Source organism: Rhinatrema bivittatum, chromosome 15 (assembly GCF_901001135.1).
Source record: "Rhinatrema bivittatum chromosome 15, aRhiBiv1.1, whole genome shotgun sequence".
NCBI lineage: Eukaryota > Metazoa > Chordata > Amphibia > Gymnophiona > Rhinatrematidae > Rhinatrema > Rhinatrema bivittatum.
The window spans coordinates 47,060,344-47,078,020 of NC_042629.1; the positions used below are offsets into that span (position 1 = coordinate 47,060,344).

Genomic DNA, 17,677 nt, shown 5'->3' on the forward strand with positions numbered 1-17,677 from the left:
CTAGTTTTTGGTAGCTGTTTAGATTATTACAAAGCTTGGTTGTAAGCAGTGGGGTGAGGTATGGGTGTTGGATTAAGTATGGGAGCTTAAATGCTTATCTATCCAGGATTGTAGTGAAACAGGAAGACAACCGACTTGGATAAGGAATAATATGCTAAAAGTCTGGTAGCTGGGATACACCTTTAAGCAGTGCAGACTGGATAGGCTGATTGTTTATCTGCTATGTTAGATCTTAGAAAAAGAGCTGAGTGTTCTGCGTGTTAAGTGCTCTGCTTCTGGTCACATAACCTTTTTTTCTTCCTGCTTCTTTTGGCTTCTAGCTCAACAGGAACCAGGTCTGGGATCTGGCACATGAGCCTTCATTCTCAACTGACAGGTTTTTTTCCCCCTATTTTTATCACCTAGCCTTAGTTCTGATATTGCAGCAACAGTCCTTGGCTAGTGGTTATGCACCAGGGCTCCTTCTGGGGCCCTAAATCTGACTTCCTCCCTCTCCCTCAGTGGCTGTGAACATTGCCTCTGCAGCATTCCCAGCTGACCTGTGGAGTAGAAGGCCTGAACTGAAAATGGAGTAATGTACCAGGCCAGCCCACTAGTAACCTAATTCTTGTTGGGCAACAATAGGCTAATATGGTCTGCTCCTTTTCTTGGCACAGTGTTGGAAGTTGCATGTGTATTTGTGTGGAATGCTGCTACAAGGGATGGGCAGAAAGTTGACTGCCCTGGGCATCAACTCAGATAGGACTCAGGGGGACTGGCACTCAGATGGGACTCAGGGGGACTGGCACCATGCCCCCCTGCCCATTTGAGTCAGTATCAGGCCGGTACAGTACAGTTAACCTGCATTTGGACGCGCGTTTTCGACGCGCTAGCTTTACCCCTTATTCAGCCAAGGGGTAACAGCGCGTCAAACGCGCGTCCAACACCCCCTCCACCCCACCCACCCCCGAGACTAATAGCGCCCGCAACATGCAAATGCATGTTGATGGCCCTATTAGTCATTCCTGCGCGATACAGAAAATAAAGTATGCAGCCAAGCCACACATTTTACTTTCAGAAATTAGCGCCTACCCAAAGGTAGGCGCTAATTTCTGCCAGCACCGGGAAAGTGCACAGAAAAGCAGTAAAAACTGCTTTTCTGTGCACCCTCCAACTTAATATCATAGTGATATTAAGTCGGAGGTCTCAAAAGTTAAAAATAGTAAAAAAAAATAAAAAAATTTAAAATCGGCCCGCGGCTCGCAGGTTGAAAACCAGACGCTCAATTTTTGTGGAAAACAATTCTTGCTAGGGGCACTGTTTTGTCCAGCGACCTTATTTTAATGTGAATTCAAAATGTAAAGTGTTGTGTGATCCTATTTAGATTTGACTCTCGTATATGTGAAACTTGTAACTTTAAAAAAAAAATCTGCTTAATGAAGATGTGCTAATATTCCTAAGATTTTGCTTTGATCCTTCTTGGTGCTTGTTTTTTCTTCCTGCCCATAGAGAAATAAGGATAATCAACTACGTTTGTGGTTTGACATCTGGTGCCAAAGAAAGATGTGCATAGTTAAAAAATAAAACTTTTGTGCTCTGAGCATGACACAACCCCCCCCCCCCCCCCCCCCAAAAAGAGACACCTGTGTATCAATCTGCCGGAGCTGTGAGCTAAAAAAGGGATGGGGAGCACTGGGGATGCTTGCTGTCCGCTGTCTAGAAGCTGTGAGAATTGGTTGCAAAGAACATGCTATAGAGAAGCTGTACAGCACTCTAGACCCACATGAATGGTCCCGGGAGAGAATGAGTGGCTTGCAGGATCTTCCATTTGTGGGGCATTTTAGGCTGTTTGCTACCAAGTCTAACTAGAAAGTTTGAGAGTTTTAGTTCAAGAAGGTTCTCCTGATTCAGGTTGGCAGAAGATGTGTTCTTGTTACAATGTGCACCGGGCTTCCAATATGTCTTCCCCTGCCCCAGTAACACTAATATCAAAAACTGTCAAAATTATGGGAGTGCTAATAGTCTCAGCCTGGCTCAGGTAAGAATAGTTCCCTCTGCTTGTGCAGCACTCTGTCTAGGAGCAGATTCATCTGCCTCCTTTGCCAAGGATCAGGAAATGCTTCTTCATCCAGACAGTCACATTGGCATTGGAAGTGTGGATGTTGAAAGGACTGTAATTTCTTCTTGTGTGCTCAGAGATAGCCCTGGTATTCCTATAATCTACCAGAACCTCCTAAGCCCATGAATGGAAGAAGATTTCCAGCTGGTTTGCAACATTAAACTCAGCTCTTCGTCATATCCAGTTCAAAATCTACTTCACCTGTCTAAATCAGGTATAAAGAAACACATTCCATAAGAGTTCATCTTGATGCTATTGCAGCTTACCAAAACCTGGAGCAGGAGAAAACAGTGCCTTTTGTCCTTGGCCTAACACTTTGAAGGATCTGCTTCATGTTAAACCTCACCCCCTTTGCTTTTGTCTGTGCCATCTTTCCTTGCCAACTCTGTGCTTTCTGCCTTGCTGTGCCATCGGTATGAAATAGACTTTCTGACTCAGTGTGTCATGCTGCTTCTCTGGCCATTCTCAAGACCAATCTAAAAGTGCACCTTTTTGAGGCTGCTTTTAAATCCTTCAGGACATTAAATACACTTTCCGCAGCTTGTTTGTCATGTATTTCTGTCTTGGACAGATTGTAAGCCCCATGGAGGAGGAACTGTCTTAGATATACCTATCTACATCTCTCTATATATAGATATACTGTGTATGTGTGTGTGGATCTGTGTAGATATGATCTCAATATAGTATTGGCTCAACTTATGTGGCTATCTTTCAAGTCCAGTCATTCCTATAGCCTAAGGTATCCAACTCTGAAAGCAGTCTTCCTAGTGGCACTCTTCTGTGCCAGAAGAGAGAGTGAGCTGTACACAATTTTTCAACAATCGTAGTACTTTGTACTTACCTGGACTTTCTGCCAAAGGTAGTTTTGTATTTTCACTTGGAACAGTGGTGATCTTTCTATGTGGTTTTTTTTGTTGTTGTTTTTTTTAAGGCCGTACACACAGTGCAGAGGCAGCATGGCACAATTGAACTGTAAAAGTGTTTTATCCTTTTACACAAAGATGTCAGTGTCTTCACAGCTCTGTATCCTACAATTCCAGCAGACCTGGATCGCAGATTGTAGATCTCTTTCCTATGACAAAGCAGGCTTATCTTTCTAGGACCAGTCAAGGCTGATAAGGTTGGAGCCATGGCTGCCTTCATGGCTCACCCAGGGTCAGCTTCTGTTGAAAACATTTACATTAGCAGATCAGTCACTTGAAGCTCTGGAAGGACACTCACTTTGTCCAGTCAGTACTGCAAAATCTGTTTAAATATATTTTTTTAAGTTTAACTCCTTCCTGTAATCAGTTGTTGGGGAGAGTGTGATACTGAGGACTGCAAGACAACCTGCAACTTTGCTGTGTAACTTTCTTTATCCCAGGACAAGCAGGATGCTAGTCCTCATATATGGGTGACATCAGTAACGGAGCCCTAGTGCGGGAAAACTTCTGTCAAAGTTTCTAGAAGTTTTCCCGCACTAGGGCTCCGTTACTGACGTCACCCATATGTGAGGACTACATCCTGCTGTCCTGGGATAACACCTATTACAAGGTAAGCAATTTTGCTTTCCTGTTTATCCATGGAGAAAATTGCTCATTTGTAACTGGTGTTCTCCATGGACAGCAGAACAAGTCAGTCACACTGAACTCCAAGGGAAGTGGGAGGCTATCAGCATTTCATTCCATTACTTTATTAGCTATTATATATGACTGAGGTGAGTTCACATGGCCACTGGATTTACTTCAGAACTATTCACTTCTGTCATTGGCGCCATTGGATGTCATCCCACAAGTGTAACTGACTTGTGTTGCTGTCCATGGAGAGCACTAGTTATAAGAATACAAGTTTTAATTTTCTGTTGAAAAGCTTTTCTTGATCTGATCCATTTTCCTTGCCTTTTACAGAACCGAGAGCTCCAGATCATGAGAAAATTGGATCACTGCAACATTGTACGATTGCGTTACTTTTTCTACTCCAGTGGAGACAAGGTGGGTGGTAACTTGCAGATACTTTTTAAAAAGGCACCCTAGAAAGGTGCAACATTTTCTTGAATGTATTGATACTGGTTTGATTAATTCTAGATTAAATCCAGGCAAGACTTTATATCTTTGTATTGGTCTGAAATTGCTAATTTCTTAAATGTTGAGTGAAGCTTCAGTGTGGATCATGAAATAGGAATAATTGTATTTCTGCAGCTCCCAAGTTGTAGGGAAAACATAAACCTTAGTGCATCAAGTATAGCACTCTAAAGCAGTGCTAGACAGAGGAATGGGCGAGCCAGTCTTTCTGCCTGACAGAAAATTTGATGAAAATTGTGCACATGCCAACAGTGACATAAATTCTATCCAAGTGAACAGTGTAGGAAACCCAAGCAGGAAGGAGGCCTGGCTGCCTGCCACCCCAGAACAGCTGATTTGTCTGTAGAAGCAATAGGAGCAAAAGTCCATCACAGGGTCTGTAAGTGGGTGCCTGCGTACAGGCTCTGTGATGGTCCCACTGCCTCTTTCCACATGGGCTTCCTGTTACCTAGAAAACTCATGTGAAGGACACGGCTGCTGCAAAGCCTGGGAGCACATGCCCACTGACATGCCCCATGCTGACTTTCCCTCTTGTGTTGCTGCTGCCAGGCCTTGAACTGACTAAAAGAGGGGAAGCAAGGGCTGACTATGGGGGAGGACCTGGCTATAGGCCATGGTGGGTGGAGGAGGTATATTGGGCATAGAATGGGAGAGTGCCTGTGAAGGGGATCTGGGGGGATGGGGAGTTTGAAGGATGTCCAAATTCTAAATGTTTGCCTGGGAGTGCCAGGAGTCTAGGTACAACAGTGCTTTAAAGCAACTCTCCTCTTCAGAATTTTCATGTACTTGTTCTGTTCTCACAGGACAAGCAGGATGGTAGTCCTCACATATGGGTGACATCACAGGACGGAGCCCAATCACGGGAAAACTTCTGTCCGTTTCCAGAACTTTGACTTGCCCCTACTGGGCATGCCCAGCATGGCACTAACCCTGCAGCCAGCAGGGGTCCCACTTCAGTCTTCTCTTTTCCACGTAGCAGTAGCCACGCGGTTAAGGAGCTCTGCAGAGATTTCTGACAGGAATTTTCCTCACGGAATTACTAAAATTTAATTTACCCCACAGGGGTCCCTCCTTCAATTTTTTCAAGCTGCGGTACTCCGGTAAGTTTTTTACCCATTTTCTGTCTATTACCGTCAAGTTTGGCCCTCACGGCCTATTGGCCATCGACTATACTGCAGCTCAATTTTTTCATGGCCATGGCGTCGGGGTAATCACACCATGTCCATCACAGACCCTCACAAAGTCTGTGTAATGTCTCGGATGTGAGCACGATGTCCTAACCTGCACCAAATGTGCCCTTATGACACCAAAAGGTTGCAAGGCTAGAATGGAGAAGATGGAACTTCTCTTCCGTGTGCTCAAACCCCGACACTGTCTATTGCATCAACGTCGTCAGAACCGGCACAGTCAACTTCACGCCAGCATCGACCTTCGGCCGGTGACCATCTGGCATCGACGACTTCTCGGCCTTTGACAACCTCTGCTCGCCCTCAGGACAGAGGGGATCGTAGAGATAAACATCGCCACCAGCATCGAAAGTCTTGGACCATCGAGGGAGCAAAATCATCGACCTTGCCATCGTCCGAGCTGCTGAGGCAACCCTCACCTGACAGGGTATTGGGAGCCACGACTCCGCCTTTGACGGTGGTCCCTCCGGCTATGCCTCTGTCTCCTTCTGTTCCGGAGCCGAGGCTGCTTGCTCCAGGTCTCCGAGAAGAACTGGACCGGATGGTTCAGGAGGCCATCGACAAGGCGAAGCATTGTCTCCAGGTTCCTCCGGCACAGACACCATTACTGATTGAGGAACCGACCCGATTCCAGCAGCGTTGGCACCGCTGCTCTCGAGGATGGAAGAGCTTATGGCTGCTTTTCCACCGATGGCCCCTGGGTCACCAATGGCTCCGGTACCCTCCCCACTTGCTTTGTCATCGGGAGGAGAAACACCGTTCCACATCCCTCCATCGGGAGTTCTACCGATGCCTCAGCCTTCGATGCCGATACATCCGATGCCACCGATCCACCCATCGGTGCCCTCGATGCCTACACTGGTGCCTTCGACCAGGACCTTCGGGAATCCCACCGCCCCATCCTCCTCTAGTTCCTAGAGGAGCAGGTGCTGATCACTATGACACCTGGACTGATGATTCTTCACCAGACACCGATGATTTGCCTTCACCACCTTCACCTACTGAAAGCAGAAAGCGTTCTCCTCCAGAGGACATTTCCTTTATAAATTTTGTGAAGGAGATGTCTGAATCGGTTCCCTTCCAATTACAGACTGAACAAGATGACAGGCATCAAATGATGGAGCAGATACAATTCCTGGATACTGCCAAGGAAATAACCTCCATCCCTATTCACCAGGTTCTTCTGGATCTCCTCAAAAAGAACTGGGAACATCCTGGCTCTGTGGCTCCAGTCCACAGGAAAGCTGACACCACCTATCTTGTCCAGTTAGCTCCAGGCTTTCGCAAACCTCAATTGGATCACCAATCTGTGGTTGTCGAATCTGCCCAGAAAAGAGCAAGGAGATCAAAGCCTCACACGTCCTTTCCCCCAGGCAAGGAACAAATTTCTAGATGCCATTGGTCGCCGTGTCTTCCAGGGATCAATGCTCATCTCCAGAATTGCCTCTTATCGGCTCTATATGACCCAATATAATAGGGTCTTATTTAAGCAGATACAAGACTTAACAGACTCTCTGCCTCAGCAATTTCAAGAGCAACTCCAAATCCTTGTTTACTAGGGTTTGGAAGCATGAGATCAGATCATCTTACCCTGGTAGCAGTGTCAAAGATATCGTATCTACAGCTGCTATCTCAGCAAGACGATGGGCCTGGCTCAAGTCTTCCGACCTTCGCCCTGAAGTACAAGACAGATTATCCGACCTGCCGTGTGTAGGAGATAATCTGTTTGGCGAGCAGATTCAACGGACAGTGGCGGAACTCAAGGACCATCATGAAACCCTAAGACAGCTCTCTGATGCCTTCTGAGTACTCTTCAAAACAGCCCTTCCGAAAGGACTCTAAGAAGTCATTCTTCCGCCCGAAGAAGTCTTACCCGCCACCAACTAGAACCCGTTCTACGAGACCATTTCAAAAAGTTGTCTCGTCGGTCATGAAAACAAAAACCACAAGCAGCTCCTCAGCCAGGCCCTGCTTCAGGTTTTTGACTCCTGCATAGAGAGCAGCAGCCAGCTTCCATTGCCCCACATTCCAGTGAGAGATCGATTGTGCCATTTCAACAACAGGTGGCACTCAACCACCTCAGACCAGTGGGTCCTAGTGATAATTGCTCAAGGTTATCATCTGAGCTTTCTCTCCATTCCACCGGACTCCCCACCTCTACTGACGTGGAGAACATCCGATCACTCCATCCTTCTGGAGCAGGAGGTTTCCCCCCTCCTCCAGTCCAAGGCTATAGAACTAGGGTTCTATTCCCGGTACTTTCTAAACCCCAAAAAATCAGCAGGCGTTCTTCCAATTCTGGATCTACATGCCCTCAACCAGTACCCTCCAGCGAGAGAAATTCAAAATGGTAACCTTGGGCTCTCTTCTTCCTCATCTATAAAGAGGAGACTGGCTCTGCTCTCTAGACCTCAAGATGCATACACTCATATCGCAATAATTCCATCTCATCGCAAATACCTGAGGTTTCTAGTAGGGCCCCAAGCACTATCAGTACCGAGTGCTTCCATTTGGCCTCGCGTCTGCACCATGAGTCTTCACAAAATGCCTCGTAGTTGCAGCCTTCCTCAGGACTCAAGGTGTTCACATCTACCCCTATCTAGATGATTGGTTAATCAGGGCTCCCATTCAGCAAGCTGCTCTGTCGTCCCTACATCTTACTTTACACACTCTAATTTCACTCGGATTTCTCGTCGACTACGACAAATCCTACTTAGTCCCATCTCAAACCTTATCGTTCATTGGGGCAGACTTGGACACCTTGCAGGCAAAGGCTTTTCTGCCTCGACAGCGAGCTCTCACTTTCGTGTCTCTTGCACACCAGCTGCAGTCTCAGCACTCCACGACTGCACCCCACTTTCTCATCCTCCTGGGACACATTTCGTCCTCAGTTCAGGTCACCCCAATGGCCCGCCTGGCCATGAGGGTCATGCAGTGGACTATAAGGTCACAATGGACTCAATCCACTCAGCCCCTGTCGACCATTGTCCACATAACCGACTCACTCAGACAGTCTCTCGCATGGTGGAGAAATCAGGTCAATCTCCTCCAGAGCTTGCCCTTCCAGGCTCCAGACCCTCAAATAACTCTCACCATCGATACTTCCAACCTCGGCTGGGGAGCCCACGTGGCCGATCTGCAGACACAAGGATCTTGGTCTCCAGAGGAAGCCAAACACAAAATAAATTTCCTGGAGCTGCGAGCAATCAGATATTCTCTCAGGGTGTTTCAGGATCACCTCTCCAATCAAGTCATCCTGATCCAGATGGACATCCAGGTGGCCATGTGGTACATCAACAAACAGGGAGGGAAGGGCTCCTACCTTCTGTGTCAGGAAGCTGCGCAGATATGGGCGGAGGCCCTCTCCCACTCAATGTACCTCAGGGTCACCTACTTGCCGGGAGTGCACAATGTGTTGGCAGACAAACTGAGTCGTACCTTTCAACCGCACGAGTGGTCTCTCAACCTCTCAGTAGCGAACTCGATCTTCCAACAGTGGGGTCATCCTCAAATAGACCTCTTTTTGTCACCTCAAAATCGCAAAGTAGACAACTTCTGCTCTCTCACTCGCAGCCAACACTATCGACCAAGAGACGCGTTCTCCCTATCATGGGCAACCGGTCTCCTATATGCATTCCCTCCACTTCTCTGGAAGACTCTCATGAAGTTACGTCAGGACAAGGGAACCTTGATCCTGATAGCACCCCACTGGCCACGCCAAGTGTGGTTTCCAATACTTCAGGATCTCTCCATTCGCAGGCACATTCCCTTGGAAAGGACCCACTTCTAATCACTCAAAACGACGGGTGCCTACACCATCCCAAGCTTCAAGCCTTGTCCCTGACTGCATGGATGTTGAGAGGTTAATCCTTCAGCCACTTAACCTTTCTGAATCAGTTTACCGTGTCATGATTGCTTCACGGAAGCCTTCCACGAGAAAATCGTATTCTTACAAATGGACCAGGTTCACATCATGGTGCTCTTCTCAATCCCTTGACCCCTTTACCTGTCCAATCACAAAGTTTCTGACTATCTCTGGCACTTGTCAGTCAGTTCTGAAACCTTCCTCCATCAGGATGCATGTCAGTGCAGTAGCCACCTTCCATAAAGGTGTCGGATGTTCCCATATCAGTACAACCCCTTGTAACACGTTTTTTTGAAAAGCTTGCTTCACCTCAAGCCTCCTCTACGTCCTCCGGCCCCTTCTTGGGACCTCAACCTAGTTCTGGGTCGGCTCATGAAACCACTTTTCGAGCCTCTTCAGTCCTGTGACCTTTGATATCTCACATGGAAAGTGATTTTCCTTTTGGCAATCACTTCGGCTCGCAGAGTTAGTGAGTTACAGGCTCTAGTTACCTATCCGCCTTACACTAAACTTCTGCAGGACCAGGCAGTACTCCGCACTCACCCTAAATTCTTACCTAAGGTAGTTTCGGAGTTTCATCTCAATCAATCCATTATACTACCTACCTTTTTTCCCAGGCCCCATTCCAATCCAGGAGAGCAGCCTATGCATACCCTTGACTGCAAACAGGCTCTAGCATTCTACCTAAACCGTACAGCTGCCCACAGGAAAAGCACTCAGTTGTTTCTCTTTCCATCCTATCAAATTGGGGCAGCCTGTGGGTAAACAGACTCTCTCCTCCTGGTTGGCGGACTGCAAATCCTTTTGCTATCAACAGGCGGGCATTCCACTTCAAGACCGTGTGAAAGCACACTCTGTGAGGGCCATGGCGACTTCAGTAGCACACCTACGATCAGTGCTGCTTCCTGACATTTGCAGGGCTGCCACCTGGAGTTCATACTTTTACAGCCCACTATTGTTTGGACAAAGCTGGAAGACAAGATTCCATCTTCGGCCAATCTGTCCTGCGTAACCTATTCACAACTTGACGTACCAACACCTTTCCGCCTGCCCGTTAGGGTTCAGGATGCCCTCTGCCAAATTCCATCCCAATTGTTGTGCCTGTTGCATGTCTTGGGTACATTTGGTGCATACTCGGACATCCTCGGCTCGGTACTCACCCATATGTGAGGACTACCATCCTGCTTGTCCTGTGAGAAAGCAAATATTGCTTACCTGTAACAGGTTTTCTCACAGGACAGCAGGATGTTAGTCCTCACGAAATCCACCCACCGTCCCACGGTGTTGGGTTCGTAACATTTTCTTATTTTATTTTTGGCACTACCTGTAGTTTTTTAGCAAGACTGAAGGGGAACCACCTGCTTGCTGCAGGGTTAGTGCCATGCTGGGCATGCCCAGTAGGGGCCAGTCAAAGTTATGGAAACTTTGACAGAAGTGTTCCATCATTGGGCTCCATCCTGTGATGTCACCCATATGTGAGGACTAACATTCTGCTGTCCTGTGAGAACACCTGTTACAGGTAAGCAACATTTACTAATTCCTGTCCTTGTAGATCAGCCTTCAGAGTATATGTGTGTTTGGTATTGGGAGGAGGGGGCAGACTTTGAACACTCTGGTTGGTTTAGAGAGAGTTATTACAGTTGCATTTCACTGGTTATTGGTCTCATTGTGTGTGCTGGTGCTTATCTTAAGTGGATAAGTTTGCAGGGTATACAAAAGATTTAACAATAATGACCTTTGGTGGAGGATTTTACACATCTTATCCTGAGACATCACATTGACAATATGTAATATTGACCAGGATAGCTAATAGTGATAAGTCTTTGATCTGTAAGCTCCACATTGTATCATAATTCTGATATGCAAAATATAAAGTGGAGACATGAAGCAATACATGCAAAGATAAGTCCAAAAAATAAATACATGTAGCGCTATAGATGTACGGGTTTGTTCTTATACCAATTTAAGAACAAAAGCAAAGCAGCTTGATAAAGCAAAGCATCTTTTTAATAAAAATCCAATGTCAAAGTAGGTAAGAGGTGCATAAGACCCTTATCTCTACAACATTTATCAAAATTCTGATGCAGTACTGCCCATAATGAACTGGCATTGGTATCCTAATGTGTTTCTAGTTGTGATAGCTGTAAGAGCGCACATTAAAGCCATCTATTTGATAGTCAAGATTGGCCTACTGAGCTTAACTGGAAAAAGGTAGCACAAATTTTCCTTAAAGTAGCAAGTTTCATAAAGCGATGTTTTTTAGTTCAGTGGGCAGTTAAACCAACAATCAATATGTTCCCTCTTTTATTGTGGTGGTTGTATAAAATCTGAAGAATAGCTCGTTTAAGAATGCTCTGCATACTTGAATTTGGAATGATTGGAGTGACTAATAAGGGTTGCTTTGTTGATATATCACACCTAAATGTCCAGCCCAGTAGGAACCCATCCCATCCTTTCTCCCTGTCATTCATGGTGGGTGTATAAAGTTTAGGCATTATATGACTTCTGTTAGTCATTACCAGTATGCTGCCTCTCTGGGAGTATAATAGATCAGTAGCAACCAGAACTCTTCAAATCATGTGATGTCCAAGTTGGGCTTCTTATTTCCTGCCTTGCATATCCTTCCTCAGGCTTATGAAACATTCTAGTTAGGAGGGCTGCAACAACTCAACTCTGGTGGGAAGTTGGAGTTGGTAAAGCCCTTTAATAAAACAAAAAAGAAACCTAATCCTAAATCCTTCCACTAGTTTAGTATATTTGAATCACCTTTCTTTACAACAATCAAGGTAATGTACATTAACAAAAACAAGCTGCTAATGCAATTATCATGCAATGTTATAAAATATAAAAATAAAATTGAGGACAAAAAACAAAACAAATCTGAAAGATAACGTGAGATAAGGTAAACAATAGTACAGAAGATCTGTGTGTTAGAACACACTGTAAAACATCCAGTAGCATGGTACTGCTTGAAGCTAATTGTGGAGTCCTGCCAGCATGGCCTTATGGAAGGCCCTTCCCTTCCTCGTGGCTGCCATTTTGTACAGATGATCTGTGTGGCAAGAACTTGTGGGCACAATTTTGGGGACCCTTTTTTTTATTCATTGAGATTTCTAAATTAAGTGCTCTGACTCTAAGAAATTTTTTTTTATTATTTATGCATTTAAAGAATTACATCAAGAATATCATCTTGACAAGAATTACAGATTTATCAAATTATACATTTCAAGGAAGTTCCACAAAAAGAAATTATATATAAATTTACATCTCTGTATATAAAGTCCTCAATAGAGGGGGGATGGTTATACACAGCTCTAGGAAAACATAAGAGCAACTCGTAATCAATATAAAGAAACAACTAGGACAGCTGGTGTTACTGCAACTTTGTCTACTAAAAACTGAGTTAGCTGGGGTGGGTCAAAGAAAATGTATGTATTACAATATTTAATAACACACTTACATGGAAACTTTAAGTAAAATACCCCCCCAACATGCAAAACTTGAGGTCTTAGTAGAAGGAAGGCCTTTCTTCTTTTTTGAGTTTCACGTGAAACATCCATATAAACTCTTATCTTGCAACCGAGAAACATATCCTCCCTATGTCGTAGGCTTAAGCGAAATAACCACTCCTTGTCATGGTCCAGAGCTAATGTTACTATTAGAGTTGTGAGAATTGCCAAATCTGTATCCGATGTCTCCAATAAATTTGTAATATTTAAGGATTGAGCTTGTACAAGTTCATTAGACTTTCTGGCCTCTATTTGTTCCTCTGGTCTTCTCAGTGGTAAATACAATATTTTTGTGATCGGAGGTACAGCAGACTCCTCTATTTGTAACACATCCAAGAGATATTGCTTAAATAAATCTCTAGGAGCTCTTATTGGAATCTTTGGAAGGTTTATATATCTTAAATTTTGGCTCTTACTTAGATTCTCTAAGTTTTCCAATTTTCTTGCTATATTTCTCTCTTTAATCATTACCTCCTGGGTTGTTTTTACTTCATTTATCTGTTGCCTATTTGGCAGAATTTGGTTTTCCAGCTCCACCGTAGTTTGATTTAATATTCATTTAATATTCATCGGGATCATTTGTTGTAAAATTGACGTTCTCATTTCGATAATAGTTTCCCAGATAATTTCTAGGCAAAAGGAAGAAGGTCTTACCACTTCTGGCAGAGTTATCGCAGACTCCTGCAGCAGCTCCTGCTTGTCCCGATAGTGAAGTTCCTGCTTCAGTACCGAGTTGCCCTCCAATTGAACCTGGGCTTCCTGAAGCGGCCTCAAACCCTCCGATCCCTGCCAGGTCATGCCCCTCGACACTTCGGGCGGTCGGCGTTCTTGTCGGCAAGGGAGCAGTTCTCTCCTCAGCTGGATTCACAGGCGGTGTCCCTTCTTTGGGGCGGAACAGAGACATTGAGCCAGGGAGAGAAGGGAGCTCTTCTTCCCCTCCCCCTCTCTCTCCAGCGGCTGCAGACTTCCTGCATTTTGGTCTCTGAGCACAATGTGTGCATCCATGGGTCCCTGGATCAGCGTCGAAGTAGAGGGAGCCGCAGGGAAAGGTTCCCCTCTAGGTTTCCGCTTTCTCCCCATAAGGTAAACGATAGCAAGAAATAAGTTTATTACCAACTCAGGAGCACACAGTGCACAGCTCTCCTAGGCAGTGGCCATCTTGGAACCGCCCTCTCAAATTGTTTATATTTAAATGTTCCGTGATTGTCATATGAAACCTCCTCTTGGCCTGAGAAGACTCTGGAAAGACTCTTGATCTTGATGCAAGCAAGGATATACTGGGATTCTTGGAAGTTTTGTGACACACTTCCCTTTCCCTCCCCTCCCCCAAAGTAAAAGTTGATAGTGTCTTAATTTCCTACAACAGAAGGAAGAGCTATTGGGCTGTTAAAAAACAAAAAAACCCCCAAAAAAACAAAGTATTTTTTGAAGGGAGGGGGATGACATGCATGTTGGCAGCTTGGCCAAAAGTTTATTTTTCATCAGCATCCATAATGGTGACTGCAGGACATTGAATCAAAAGGTTTATCAAATTCATATGACCAAAAATATCCACCAGCTAAGCCAAGCCATGAATAAACTCCTCCCTGTCATTGTTCTGAGAATGCGCTTACTTTTTCTCTCAAAAAAAGTGAAACTTCTGTCCAGGGTTCTATCAAGTGCTTCAATTCAAGACTGGAAAGCCAGTGAACTTCTGCATAATGGAAATCTTCTGCATAATGGAAATCTTCTGCATATTCTGCTCCCATTTTGTGAAGAAGGTACAGAGAAGGGCTACCAAAATGATAAGGGGAATGGAACAACTCCCCTCTGAGGAAAGACTAAAGAGGTTAGGACTTTTCAGCTTGGAGAAGAGACGACTGAGGGGGGGATATGATAGAGGTGTTTAAAATCATGAGAGGTCTAGAACGGGTAGATGTGAATCGGTTATTTACTCTTTCGGATAGTAGAAAGACTAGGGGGCACTCATGAAGTTAGCATGGGGCACATTTAAAACTAATCGGAGAAAGTTCTTTTTTACTCAACGCAAAATTAAACTCTGGAATTTGTTAGTGTGGTTAGTGCAGTTAGTATAGCTGTGTTTAAAAAGGGATTGGATAAGTTCTTGGAGAAGTCCATTACCTGCTATTAAGTTCACTTAGAGAATAGCCACTGCCATTAGCAATGTAACATGGAATAGACTGTTTTTGGGTACTTGCCAGGTTCTTTTGGCTGGCCACGGTTGGAAACAGGATGCTGGGCTTGATGGACCCTTGGTCTGACCCAGTATGGCATTTTCTTATGTTCTTAACCTCTTGAAAAGGAGGCAATTCAAGGCTCTGGCTTTGAAGTTGACAGCTTTCACGGCAGTAGACGAAATTTCTTTCAAGATTGTTGGCATGCATGAGCAGTGATACTGCCAATGTAGAAAGCAATGAGTCACAATGATATGTAGAGCTTCTTTCTTCACCAAAGCAGCAAAACCAGATATGTTGCAAAGCATCAGATGTACATCATCTTGAATAGAGTACCAAAATTCTTCCAGTCCGTTTTGCTTGGCAAAGAAACCTTTCACCTTTTTTTTTGAAGATGTCAACAGCCTTTGTAGTTTCCAAAAGGGGCTTACAAAATCGGAATTCTTCTTTTTGATGGTATCATTATGCACATAATGGACGAAAACAGGAGCTGGCTGCACTGAGACCTCACTGCTTTCATCCAATTTCTCCATGACCTGCTTCAAAATATTAGAAATATCACAGGTTCTAAAGTGGATGACTTCATTTGACAGAAACAATACTTCTGTTTTTCTTCCTCTGCTCCAAACTGTAATCCAGCTTGACCATTTCCAGGGCACAAGGCTTTACCAGTCTCTCCAGTTGTGAGTGATTTCTTTTGTTTTCAATGCAATACAATCTTGTAGGACACTTCAAGAGGGGGCTTTTGAGTTGGGACAAATCCATGTTTTGATAAAGTACTAGCCTTTTCAACTTTAGCCTTTTTCTTCTGAAAAAAGATAGTCTTTTAAGGATGGACAGATGTGTTCCTTCAGCATTGTTGGCTCCCTGCTTCCATTAGCAAGAACCTTGCCACATGAAAAGCACTGCGGCTTTTTGTCCTATCATGTTTGGCGATGAAAGTAAAACCAAAGGATACATAAGCTTAGTTGTACTTTCTTTTCTTTAACATTTTACAACTTAAGCTAAGCCTGCCAAAAAATAACCAAGCTCTGTGATGTAATTTTTATGGAAAGCACATGCACAAAAATAGTTTAGGCTAGCCCTTGTCCAAAAGCATCCCATCTGTCTCTTCACTCCCCACCATGACCCCTTCCAAGAGAATATCCCCTTTTCTCCACACTTGTTTGTAAGCATCAGCCCCCTTTCTCTCCCCCTTTCTCTCCCCCTTTCTCTTTTCTCTCCCCTGCCCAACATCCCCCTTGTCTCTCTTCTTTTTCTCCTCACACCCCCTCCCCAACACCTATCCCCTGGGCCTTGTTTGGTACAGTGCTGGCTCCCCAAGTGCTCTTTTTGCTGCCGCAGAGACTACAGCCTAGAGGAAAAAATCAGCATGGGACCTATTAACAAGAAGGAATTCAGATCCTGAGGTAGCCTTGTCCCCTCACCCAGTGTGGTCTTCCTCATCCCAAGGTGACGTGTAAGGGGTGGGGATGCTGTAAGGCTCCAAGAGCTGGTAATTACTAAAATATCCCATACTGACCTTCTGTACATACAGCTATTGGTCACACACCAACGTTGATTCTTTATATTACACTGTAAATACGTACTATTTCCTTGCCCACCTAACATCAAGCATCACATGAATTTATATTACAATAACTAATTTGGAATGAAAAGTTAGTGAATACTTAAACTAAATTTTTTTTTTAAAATTTACTGTGACCTAAAGTAAACACACATATCCATAATCATAATGGCAGGGTATGTTTTATTTAATTCCTATCAATGAGAATCTATTCTAGATATAATATGGTGATGATGACAATTGTAAATTGCCTTACCGCGTACAGTAGTGTTCCATGCCATTCTACGTTTGTTTGGAATGAAACAATACTTTAACATAATTTGGCATAAAACTTTTTTTTATTTTTCACAGACCTTTTTCAAAATAACAGGAAGGAAATCGATGCAAACATAATTTAATACCTGGTTCACAGACCCCTCTTCTAGGCAATACTTCAGAGAGGCATTTCTAACCTCTAAGAGGTGCTTAGTCCAACTATTTTCAAGCCTGTGTAGACAGTAATCACATGGAAGGGAATACTTTCAGTGAAGATCATTCAGAGAGGTAGATTTTGATCACCAGGATTCAGGACCCCAGAAGGGTACATTTTTAGAGCTTTACAGGTTCTGCATATTGTTTGATATCTAATAGAATTTCAAAGTTTCTCAGTTATTTTCATAAGATTCCTATGGATGCAGGTAACGCTGCTGGTCTGCTGAGTCAATATGAGAGCTACAGTTACTGAGCTATTGTTTCTGCTGCTTACGTTTACAGTCCTTTGACCTCAGGTAGCCAGTCAATTTGACTAAGAAAGTGGAAAATCTAATAGTATACCTTGGTACTTAGTGGTATCGCTAGCTGAAAAAGGGAGAGTATTATCATACTCTACAGGTCTGTTGTGAGACCTCATCTTGAGTACTGTATTCATTTCTAGTGGCTACATTTATAACAAGGCATTTGATACAGAGGCAATTCAAAGGAATGCCATGGGAATAGTGTATGCATTGTAACCCATATAGAACGAAGGTGCTAAAGATATAGAGGTCACATTCAGTAAAGTTGTCCAGATAATAATCCAGATAATATCTGGATAAGTCTGCCACTGATTATACCCGGATCATTTAGGACAGGCCTTCACAGTGACCAGATTTGTCAGCCTAACTTTATCCAGCCAGCTGATTGGGTAAAGTTTTTCTGCACCCCAGTAATGCCTTCAGCCTGATCTCCTTTTTATGCAA

The 17,677-nt window shown here is 44.2% G+C and overlaps 1 protein-coding gene across 2 annotated transcripts in view; it reads left to right on the top strand.

Moving 5' to 3' along the window:
* The window catches only part of GSK3B (glycogen synthase kinase 3 beta), a 239,279-nt gene that overhangs the window by 102,603 nt on the left and 118,999 nt on the right, over positions 1–17,677 (top strand). For both annotated transcript variants that reach the window (XM_029578124.1, XM_029578125.1), the window contains exon 3: positions 3,985–4,068. In XM_029578124.1, coding sequence (XP_029433984.1) covers positions 3,985–4,068 — 84 coding nt within the window. The remainder of the gene's footprint in view (positions 1–3,984; positions 4,069–17,677) is intronic.